This window comes from Drosophila suzukii, chromosome 3 (genome assembly GCF_043229965.1).
Source record: "Drosophila suzukii chromosome 3, CBGP_Dsuzu_IsoJpt1.0, whole genome shotgun sequence".
Taxonomy (NCBI): Eukaryota; Metazoa; Arthropoda; class Insecta; order Diptera; family Drosophilidae; genus Drosophila; species Drosophila suzukii.
This window is the reverse complement of record NC_092082.1, coordinates 22,541,849-22,553,654: the sequence shown is the minus strand read 5'-3', so window position 1 is coordinate 22,553,654 and position 11,806 is coordinate 22,541,849. Positions and strand designations below refer to the sequence as shown.

General features: G+C 40.6%; 2 protein-coding genes and 1 long non-coding RNA gene across 4 annotated transcripts; 2 read left to right on the top strand and 1 right to left on the bottom strand.

Moving 5' to 3' along the window:
- The first annotated feature begins 10 nt into the window (after positions 1-10).
- LOC108011740 (aldo-keto reductase 1B) lies at positions 11-2,985 on the top strand. Of its 2 annotated transcripts, XR_011604400.1 has the most exons (6): positions 11-176; positions 298-465; positions 531-700; positions 754-1,096; positions 1,160-1,390; positions 1,923-2,064. XR_011604400.1 is itself a non-coding variant. In XM_036815054.3 (4 exons), exons 1-4 carry the CDS (start codon positions 105-107, stop codon positions 2,918-2,920), a joined length of 954 nt encoding a protein of 317 aa, XP_036670949.3. In that variant the 5' UTR covers positions 18-104; the 3' UTR covers positions 2,921-2,985. The 2 variants fall into 2 exon arrangements, 1 of the variants encoding a protein (XP_036670949.3); XM_036815054.3 differs by lacking the exons at positions 298-465; positions 531-700; positions 754-1,096; positions 1,160-1,390 and adding exons at positions 2,150-2,665; positions 2,723-2,985 and having other exon boundaries at positions 18-176; positions 1,923-2,090.
- Positions 1,115-1,923, bottom strand: LOC136116887 (uncharacterized). Its single transcript, XR_010653977.2, has 2 exons — positions 1,649-1,923; positions 1,115-1,293 (listed from the first exon to the last, which is right to left on the bottom strand). It is a non-coding gene; the product is annotated as an uncharacterized lncRNA (long non-coding RNA).
- Positions 2,986-4,252: 1,267 nt separating the features above from the next.
- On the top strand, positions 4,253-11,066 carry LOC108011746 (clavesin-1). The gene is made up of 4 exons (XM_036815053.3): positions 4,253-4,432; positions 8,380-8,828; positions 9,261-9,551; positions 10,495-11,066. Coding segments are annotated over exons 1-4 (996 nt in total). The 5' UTR covers positions 4,253-4,431; the 3' UTR covers positions 10,750-11,066.
- Positions 11,067-11,806: the final 740 nt, after the last annotated feature.

The following is an 11,806-nucleotide window of genomic DNA, read 5'->3' as shown; positions in this document are numbered from 1 at the left end:
CAGTTTTGACTATTTTTATTTACGCACTGTTTGGCCACACTCAGACTTACCGGCGATTTTTTGCGATCGAGTTTAATAATTTATTCTTTATTTAAACGTTAAAAATGAAGCTTGCTCCGACTGTAAAACTTAACAATGGCTATGAAATGCCGATTTTGGGTCTGGGAACCTACAATGTAAGTTTATCTCTCTTATCAGTGAAGCTAGTCAATCATCTCGGAGATATGTTCATAGAACATTCTACCTTCCATTAAAGCACAATTGTGAAATTGAAAAAAGTAATTATGTTATCTATAGCTAAAAAAATCTCGGTGTGAGTCTGCAGTGCGCCACGCCCTAGAACTGGGTTATCGGCATATAGACACCGCCTATCTGTATAGGAATGAAAGTATTATAGGCAAGGTTCTGGGCCAATTTGTGGGCGACGGGAAAATAAAGCGAGAACAGGTGTTCCTTGTCACAAAGGTATATACAAATATGTAATCAGGTTCGGGAATATATAAACATATCAGAAATCGTTATCCCATTAGCTGTGGGACATATATCACGAACCCAAGAGGGTAAAACATGCCTGCGAACTGCAATTAAAGCTACTTGGTGTGGACTATGTAGATTTATATCTGATGCACTCACCTGTGGGAGTGCCCTATGTATCAGATGATGATCTGATGCCCCATGTTGATGGTCAACTAAGGACAAAGTGAGTTTTGGAAAGAACGATCCCCGGCAGAAACTGATCTTTGGATTTCCTAGTGATGTGGACTATTTGGACACTTACAAAAGTATGGAGCAACTGGTGGACCTGGGACTTGTGCGCAGCTTGGGATTGTCAAACTTTAATGCCAATCAGCTGCAGAGGTTGTTAGAGAATTGTCAAATCAAACCTGTGGCCCTTCAAATCGAATGTCATCCGGAACTGGTGCAATTTCCGTTGATTGAGCTCTGTAAACTGCACAATATCACCGTAGTCGCCTATTCGCCACTCGGTCGTCCCAAGACCTGCAATCCCCTACCGAAATACTACAATGATCCCAAACTACTGGCCTTGGCAGAAAAGTATGGAAAGACACCCGCTCAAGTCATCCTAAGATACTTGGTATGAAAGCACCACCAATAACATCGTTAGGAACATATTTAATAGCTGATAAACGCTTCACAGATCGACATTGGCACGGTGCCCATTCCAAAAGCTGCCCAACAGACCCATCTTGTCGAGAATCTGGATATCTTCGATTTCCACTTAATGCCGGAGGAGTTGCTTCAATTGGGGACCTTTAATCTGGGCCGGCGAATCTGGAAGTTTGAGAAAGCGAAAAGTCATCAGTTTTATCCGTATTGAAAATGGAATATATATAGTTTAGGGCTAAAATAATATCACATCATACTTAAGGTAAAGTCTCTAGCTCAGAATCTTATAGCGGTCTAATTATCTTGTTTTGTGTATTTTGGATTAACACAAAATAATTTAAGTTATTTTCAGTTTATTGGTAATTTTAAGTTATAATTTGTGAACAACATTCATACATTCTTATTTTGGAATATGAACTGAAAGTCAAATTTTTTCGAGATTTGTAAATGAATAAAGCTCCAAGTTGCATGAGTTTACGAATATATAGTACTTGTGACAATTCACTTGTAAAGTGCTTACCTGATTATAGTATAATTTAAGTAATATATTTCCGGATTATAGTCTATCAAATCTTTCACGAGCCTTGCGACGTTGATCATTTATATAATTGGGGATGTTGTTTTGATTAGTCATTTCCCGACTTTCTGAAACTTGCACAACGTCTGGACTGAAGTGAACGCGATGTGGTCGAAAATAACGATATATAGATATGCAAATACGCATTACAAAACACATTTCTGCCTCTGTTGAAAAAAAGGATGTTAATATTGAAATTCATTTTGTATATTTGCAGTCCAAGGACAACGAAGGCGAGGCCGCTGTAAAGCACGCGATCGATGTGGGCTATCGCCATATAGACACTGCCTATTTCTACCAAAACGAAGCCGAGGTGGGCAAGGCGATCCGCGATAAAATTGCAGAGGGAGTCGTCAAGCGGGAGGACATTTTCCTTGTTACCAAGGTAAGTTATAGCAGAGAAGCCTTAATAATTATATCGATACAAATAATATTTTCTTTCAGCTCTGGAACGTTTTCCACGACCCTGAACGCGTCGAGGGCATTTGCCGCAAGCAGTTGAGCAACTTTGGCTTGGACTACATCGACCTGTACCTGATGCACATGCCAGTGGGCTACAAATATGTGGACGAGAACACCCTCATGCCCAAGAATGAGGACGACGTGCTCCAACTGAGCGACGTTGACTACCTGGATACCTACAAGGCGATGGAAAAGCTGGTGAAACTGGGGCTGGTCCGCAGTATCGGAGTATCGAACTTCAATAGCGAACAGCTGGGACGAGTCTTGGCCAACTGCGAGATCAAGCCCGTCACAAACCAGGTGGAGTGTTCTCCTGCCCTCAACCAAAAGGCTTTGACGGCTTTCTGCAAGAAGAACGATGTGACCTTGACGGGCTATACGCCTTTGGGAAAGCCCAAGCCCGACCTCCAGAAACCGGACTTCATCTACTCCCCGGAGGTGGCCGCTATTGCCAAGAAATACGGCAAAACTGGCCCGCAGATCGCCTTGCGCTATTTGGTAATTATGAAATTAACCTATCTCAATGATATCAACTAATTTTCGTTTATTCGTCAGGTTGGTCTGGGTGTTATCCCCATCCCCAAGTCCTCGAATACTAACCGAATTGCCGAAAACTTCGATATCTTCGATTTTGAACTGACCGCCGAGGAAATGAGCGTTCTCGATGGGTATCACACTGGCGAACGCGTTGTGCCATTGAATTTAATCAAGGGCCTGAACCACAAGTACTATCCGTTTGCAATTGAGTTTTAAATGCAGAGTTGCTGAATTGTTTCAAAATATAAAAGTGTATAATAAATTTGTTAGACAAATGTAAATCTGTGACAATAATTTGAATGTACGAATGTACGTACATACTATTCCCCCACACACAAGGTCAATGTGCTCCATCAAATCTAAGTCTGTTTTATGATGATCCGTTCACCTCCCTAGAAAGTACGGAATATCCAAAAAAAGGTAGCAAATGGGAGCATCAATCTTTGGCTCGGCACGTTTGACATTCAAGCTTAAAGGTGGAAATGTTTGAATAAGACCGAATGAAAATATTACGCCTTTACGACTAATGGTAATATAAGCAAAGCCAGCTGAAAGATCAACAAAGGAGAGTGTACTCAGAGTAATTAAAATTATAGTTACGTCTGGAAAATACGGCATTACCAGCATATTTCATTCATTTAAATAGCTGTGTAGTTTAGACATTGATTTATGGAAGCTGTGTATACAGTTGAGGTGCCCTATCCCTAGCCAAACCCATTCTCAGACTAAAAATAATTTAAATTATTCATTTTTATCGACAAGGAATGGAAAAAAGGCTTGTATCTGAAAATATACTTCATTTGTGATTTTGGATAAGATATGATCTTAACACAAATACGCTTTCTGGATCTTAATATATATGTTAGAATATTGTCATTTGGAATCTGGTACATACATATAAGCTTAAAATAATTGTACTTAGTATTCCTAAGTTGAGTTTAATGGAACTTTTGTGTTTTATCAATGGATCTAGAATTCTGATACTTACCAAAAATATCATGCGGAAGCCATTAGTTGCGCCAACCGCAGAAATGAAGCATGAAAGTATTACGGCTATTAGTTGATGTACCTATTACGCCTGGATGGGATGGCTAATTATTTTTGGATTGCTCAGTACATTTGGGTTAATCGCTGCTGGCGACCTTTGTAAGTAGCACCTATGCCTGGGTTGACGTCACCCCAAAACGCTTGCAGATGCCCAGAGATAAAAATATGAGCACGCGCTCAACGAAATGGGGGTCGTCTAGCCCCTGATCCCCCTTAAACGGTGGCTAGGAAGCGAGGAAGGGATCGCATCCCCGAGGCACTTAGAGGAGGGTCTCTGGCATGCGCCACCTTGACCCAGGCCAAGAACATCGTAATGAAGACGGCCGCCTTTCGAAATCACTTTCCATGCGGATGACTATCCCCAAGTTCGGATTGGGCTCGGGTTGCTCCATTGAGCCGCCTCTCCACTCGAGTAATCCCACTCAACCTCCAGCCGACCGACTGAGTGAAATCGCTTCGGCCAAGAGCGAGGTTTAAATAAATTTTCAGTCCAAAAATTGGCAGTTTCGCTCAAAGCGTGCCCACGTTCACATCGTCGCCAGTTTCTGCGGAACTCACACGGATATTCCGGCGATCAATTAGAGCCCGGAGTAGTTCAGACGGATCCCCTGCAACGCGTATAATATTGTTATATAAGATTAACAACTTGTGAAATCCGCAGTGCCAGTGCGTAAATCAAAAGTGAGTTGAGCTCAGAATAGCCCCATAACATCTCAAATTAGCGGGGATGGCGATGGGTTTGAAAAAAGGACGGCTTCGTGTATTATGTAAAGACTCGAGAAAAGCTTGTGGCAGAGAAAAACTTTCGCTTTCACCCAAGTACAGCTCTTTGCAGCTGTTGCGCATGCGCATGCGCAGCGACATTTGTAGATTGCCACTGTTTACCTGGGATTACCAGGCCAGACTTTGATTGTCCAGCGAAATATTTGAATTTTATGTTCGAATTTTACGCATCCTAGTTATCAGTTATATTTTTTTAATTATAAAAGGAAATTGTTAAAAAAAAGATATTTTTTCAAGACCTGAAAATGCATTGGGCATTTAAGATTATTGAAAATCATAAAAGAATAACTAAAATAAGTCAAACCTTAGAAAATTTTAAAAACATATAAAAAGGATTAGCCCTAATTTCAATTTAACTTCCTTAAATAAAATGTGACCTTCTGATGAGATTTACCAAATTCGATATAACTTCTAAATTGTAAGTTTGAACTCTAGTATATCTTTAACTCTATGCATTCCAAATTTGTTTCTGAATGCAATTTTTATCTGTAAATACCAATCCTAAGCTCTAAGTTTTTTTTCTCTGTAAGGTATTTATCTTAGATACTGACAGAAAAGTAGGTGCGTGGGTGTAACCCAGTAAAAATCATAATTTTTGTACAGTCTTTTAATTGCGCTTTATTGACCCACTGCAAGTGTTTAGCGGCAGTCAATTATTTTACGGCCAATGGTTTTGAGCTTCGAGAGTTTTGTAATTCTGTTTGCTGGCTTAATTGCCGCGCCACAAGAGGCCTGCAAGGTCTTCTCGGCCGAAGCCGAAGTTGGCCAACACCGTAAAAGCCAAGTGGTTGGAAAACGTACATACACAATGCAATTTGTGCGGTTCGCATATAAATATTCATGGCAAGTGGGTATTGTGCAACTGCCAGGGACGCAGCCATCGACGTGACGATTTCCTTTGACCAATAGCCACGACCTCGGCTGTAATTCTGGGTGCCACAATAAGAGTCGTAAATCCCGACCGAAGTTACCAGTTACCAGTGCAACTAATGGAGTTTTAAGGCCCTGCCTTGACCAACGACTAAGCCAGCGAAATAGCCTTGGCAGCGGACGTGGTGGGCCTGGCTAATGAATTCCGCTGATTACAGCGCCATTTGATTCTGACACATGAATATAAAGCGCTACTCATCCGGGGAACATTAGCGAGCCTTTGTCGTAATTGTGGCAAAATGCAATCTGCATGATAATCCGGAAAGGCAGATGCAAATCGGCAGGTCGTAAATTCGCAGCTCGCCTATTCGAAATTCGAAACTGAGCCAAAGCAAGCCAATATTGCCAATGTGCACGGTCATGGGGTGAGATTGAGCAAGTGCACTGGAAAAAATTGGGGATCACTAAGCAGAAACCTTGCTCTTGACTTTTTGTTATGCAAGTGTCATAACTCTTGTTTGCGAATACTGAGAGGTATTAAGAAACCCCAAGTCATTTTGGGAATATCATTAAGAGTTACGTCAATATAAAGTTATCTTATTAGTGATACAAGATTTTACTTATATTTTTAGGTAAGAACGGTTTGATATTTAGGAAATAATACATTATTTAATTGTTTTTAGTATTATAATACTACTAATACTAAGTAACTAACTTGGTTCGGAAATCTATGTCGTACTTTGAAGTACTGATAGGTCAATCTGATGATCAATTTGGTGCATCCATCTAATATATTTTAATATTTCTTTATTTAAAAAGTATTAACATATATTAGCTATAAGCTATATCTGTAAGGAATGGTGTTAGTTCCGATAAAGCAGTTCTTACCCCCCGGTGTAGACCTTTCAACCCTTTTTCTCCGTGTAATGGGAGTGTATTGGGTCGAGCGGTGGGACGGGAAAACCAGTTTTGAGCATTTCTCGGGCTTGCACTCTTTACTTTTCACTATCTTACCAAAAGTCGGCGATTTTGGTGCGGGATCGGTAAGACGGACGTACTTCGGTTTGGCAGCTTTTATGCTGTGATATGATGTAACCAACGGGCTAATTGGCGGAGCGGAAAACGAAAACGCAGAAGAGACGATAACGAAATTACAAATCGCATGTCTCAGTGGATATTGGATAGTGGACAGTGGACAGCGGACATCTTCAGCACGGCATGCCATCGCATAAATGATCGAGTTACCAAAGCCCGACTTTCGGGCCATGTATTCACTGCTATACCACATACTTAAGTTGGACGTATTCAAAGCAGGGCAATTCCACATGTCAATTTTTTTACATCAGCGATCAGCGACTAGAGTCGTCGATCGATTGCGCTGGAAACTGTGTGAAGGCCATGAAAGTGAACAAACTGGTCATAAACAGTTTGTTGACCAAAAATACATAGTTGGACCCCCACTTAACCACCTGGCGATCCGCAATTACAGGGCGGTAACTCATCTTTCTCCCGACCTTCGTCTGGGTTTTTACGACTAGAAATTTAAATGGGCGCTGAAACTGAAACGACAAAGCCAAGACCAACGCCAAACATTCGATTCGTATGCAAAGCAGTCAGCCGGCTGATTTTGGGTCACGGTCAATGGACCTGTGTAAGACTACGTATGTGCATAAAAAAAAGGCGAAAAATAGCGGAAATGGCAGCATCTCGTTGGGATTAGCTAACCGAATTCAAATCGCAGTGGGCAGCTTCTTCGAATACGAAATATCACATTCAAAACCATAACCCACGCAAGCCAATGCACTCTGGTGATCTCCGGAGCCAACACAATCCAGTTCCAGCTCCCCAATCTTCGGTCCGGTCCCCTGACATTGTGCAGTCAAAAGTCAAGTGGGATTAATTGGTATGCATAGACTTTTAAGCATATGTGTATTATATCTCTGTATCGGCCGTTGAGCTGGTCGAGTAAACTGCGCTGACCCTTGAGAGTTCGATGAATTTTAACATTTCGGATTGCACAATCGCCACCGACCAAGGGCAACCGGCCAATTAGAGTCGGTGGTGTCAGCCGTGAAGAAATCGGGCAGCGGACAGTGGACAGCGGACGGCGGGCAGGCCACTGGCCATTTTAGCCCAATATTTCGCTTACAGCCATAACCTGGTTAAAAATGCGGTTCGATGTGGCTAATTGACATCGTATCAACTCGGAATGCGCTTAGTTTCGGGTGGACAAATATTCAATCTGCTTTATAAATGGCTTAAATGGGTGCAAGGGTTCCTAATGTGAGATAGTTAAGACTTCATTGAGATTTATCGTCGTTCATTAAGTTCAAGTTTAAATCGATGATTAAAATCTTGAACAAGAAATATTTTACACAAGGTTTTTGTTTTGTTTACATATATTTGTCTGAATACAATTTGTATGTGTAACTAATTTGAAAATAGCCTTTTCAAATTGAATGACTTTATTTGATAATTTGTTTTAGAGAATATGGATTGTAAATAAGTTTGGTAGGAATGTAAAATAAATTAACTGCATTTCTTGATCAGCCTTAGTTCAAATCAGCAGGTATAATCTTTTGAACAAAAAACTGGTGAACTATTCGAAGTTTTACTATAAGATCGAACATTAAAAATCATCTTAAGTATGCACTACAAGAATACGTGACCTTTATGATTAAATGAGGTAAAGCCTTGTTTTTAGTGTGTAATTAAAAGGGAAATTCAGTGGTAGATCGTAAACATTTTAGGGAAATCGAATAAAAACTTGGCAGCTGTAGCTCACTAAAAGTGAAAGTGTTAATTGGACAGTTAGCGATTAAAGGTTTTCATATCTTGAATTTAACACTTAATCCGTGATTTCATGGGTTCTGCCCTGTTGATTTTGACCGTTTAAATTGTGTAACATACTACTTAATTAAGAGGTGAATTGTGTAATAGAACATAGCAATTAACACGTATGTTCCGCCTTTCAGTGCTCGAAACGGAGGTGCTGCAACAACCGAAGCTGAGCGGACCGGCGGCGACGGACTACGACTACCCATATGTCTGCGGACTCAGCTCGGCGATGAAGCAGGTGGCCAAGGAGGAGCTGCACGAGGACGAGAACATCCGGCGGCAGGCTCTGGCCCAGTTCCGGGAGTGGATCGAGAAGCATCCGCACATCCGGAAGTGCCGCACGGACGCCGTCTTCCTGCTGCGCTTCCTGCGGACCAAGAAGTTCTCCGTTCCGCCCGCCTGCGAAATGCTCGAGCGCTACTTGACCATCCGCCAGCTCTTCCCGCAATGGTTCAAGCAGCTGGACATCACCGACCCGGCCATCAACGAGATCTTTGAGAACGGCTACCTGGTGCCGCTGCCCCAGCGGGACTCCACTGGTCGCCAGGTCATCCTGTCCGTGGCTGCCAAGTTCGATCCCTACAAGGTAAGGATTCTTTATATTTGTACTTGTTACTCGTAGAGTAATGCATGAACGCATAGAAAATTGCGATAAAGCAGGCAGGTTCTAGGGATTCCAGCGCAGCGCATGTTCTTTTTAGCCGAGTGCGCCCACGTCTTAAAAGGTTTTGTTTAAAAAAAAAGTGTATTTTTTTAAATTTGTCAATACCTAATATGCTAATGATCCAATTCGAACTATTAATAAGTTAAAATCAATTAAGGTCACTGCCAGTCTGCAGAAATGAAAATGTAAAGTGTAAAACGTACATATTATAAGTAGATAAAAATCTAATCATTGATGCCTTACTTATTTTGATAAAAAGTAACGGGTATCTTATAATCACAGGGGTGGACTATAGAATAAAGAATGTAAAAAATTTAAAATTTAAAATTTAAATTAATTTAAACTTCATTTTAGTTTACATCGGTGCAAATGGCTCGGGTGCACAGTCTGATCTGCGAGGCCCTACTGGACGACGAGGATTCCCAGGTGGCCGGTTACGTGTACATCAACGATGAGAGCGGCATGAACATGGGCTTCGTCAGCCTGTGGTCCTTGACCGACCTGCGTAGCATCGTCAAGTGCATCCAGAACTCGACGCCCATGCGGCACAAGGAGACGCACTTCGTCAATATTCCCCACTACGCCAATAGGATCATCGAGCTGGGCGTGTCCATGCTGAGCGACAAGCTCAAGAAGCGAATTATAGTGAGTTTACTTTACGTATAACCGGTGGGTTAAAGGGTTTATTGTACTCCTTCAAAAGTAAGGGATGTTACCAATTCGAAGGAAAATTTTCAAAACCTTTAAGCTTTGAAAAGCCGGTTGGAATTTGCATTGATGTACGTAAGAATTTTTGTGACAGGCCTCTCATTCCAAACTTTAATAGCCTATAAGAGTAGAGCAAAACAAGTGTTTAAAATTGTTTTCCATTCGTGGTTTTTTATTAGAGTTTAGTTATGTCCCCTTTTGATCTTGAAGTCTCGGTTCATACCCTGCACGAAAAAAAGAAGAAAACACTTGTAAGATTAAATGTGTGTTCTTGGTTAGTCAACCCTCTGCATCTCTTACATTTATTTTTACAAATATCAACTTCAAGTTTTGCGGTCCTAGTAAATTGGCTGTATCGTATGTCTCCAGCTTCATTCCCTTAGAATTGTAAAACTCCAGCTTGCTCAGGCGTAATCCATAGTTTTCAACGTACTTCACCATCAGGCGCTTCAAGGGCATCCTCTTGCCAAGGCGGAAAACTGGAACACCGTATAGAGAATCTTCCTGCATTCTTATAAATGTTTTAGATTTATTTTTTTGAAGATTTTTTGATTTTTATTCGGTTCTGTCGACTTGTTTGCTCGCTTTCGATTGTATAAAGTGATGACACAAATCTCCCAGCCTACATTGACTATATAGGAATGATTTGAATAAAGTGATGAAACAAATCACACAGCCTACTTTGACTGAATAAGAATCTTTTTGTGAATTTCTAACTATTTGGTAAATTTACTAGTGCATTTTTAGCTATTTTGGTATTTTATAATAGTATATAAATGACATAAAATAAATAATTTTAGTAATTTAAAGAAATTAAATATTATTTGCTTTTTAGTTGTTTGTTGTCTTCGCATACTTACTTTATTTCTTCTTTCAATAGGTCCACAAAAATGTTGACATCTTGAAGACCAAGATTGATCCCGCTATCCTGCCGAAGGAGTATGGAGGCACCGTTCCCATTGCCGACATGATAGCCGAGTTCAAGCAGAAGTTGCTCCAGCGCCGGGCGGCAATCCTCGCTCTGGACGACATGCAGATCGAGATCACCAAGGATGCGGCTAATTTCGCTGGAAATGACATTGGTGACCTCGATGCCGGAGTGGTGGGCAGTTTTAGGAAGCTGGAGGTGGACTAGACTCCTCTTCCCCTGTTGCTTAATCCCATCTCCTTAGGCTAAGCTAGGATAGTCAGGATACCATTGAGACAGTCGACAATACGCGCGGGCATGCACACTTCGTACCTATTTAAAAGCATCACCACTAAATTGTATAACCAAGGTCTCGCCGGGGATTGTGTCTCACTGTTGTGCTTCATGTTCTCCTATCCTCAGTACCCCAATAATGGATGGGGCTGGGGCTGAGTTTCCCAGTTGTATATTCCATCCATGCGTTACGTTATGTTAAATGAATGTCTATTTAAATATATGTATATACTTATTCTTGTGAATTTGAATGCTTAGTATTTTTAATTTATCGAATGATTATTGATTTCTGGTAAGTTGGTCTATCTACATCCGTGGCGGATCAAGAATTTCTAATCAACCCTACCCAATAAATTTCTCAAGAACTGACCCGTACCAAGTGGAATCGAAATTTTCGTACTTTAAAGAAAAAACTCTTTTGAAGTTGTTATTCGTAAACTAACTGCTATCATAATTAGTGGATTAAGTATCAAGATTGGTGAGGAATGCTAAGAAACGACTATTTGGACCTTTTAGTGGAGAATAAATAGGCTACGTTAAAAAAGTTGGCGTCCTTTTAAGTTGGCAAATTTGCTCCACAATTTAAAAAAAGATTATTTTTGTTAAGCAATGAAAATGGTTCGTAATTCTACAGGCTGTATTCGGGAATTTTGGATATAGCTCAGACAAATACTTATTAAAATATTAAGCATTTTTATATCTGTTACTCTTAGATCGCCTACAGTTTTAATGCTAGACTAAAAGCTGTAACAGCAATTGGTTTCCTCAATCATTATCGATTTACATACAAAACAAATTTGCTAACGCCCAAATGCCAATATTGCTATTTAGGGTAGGTCGACTTGTATGGAGCCGAAAAAAGTGACAAACCGTGTCGGAGAAACGTAATCTTTAAAGGATTGTATGATTGAAATATTGCCAAAAAACGTATGGTCGAAAATGGCAGTTGACTATAGTGCTCTCTTGTTTCAACAATTTAATTTTATAATAT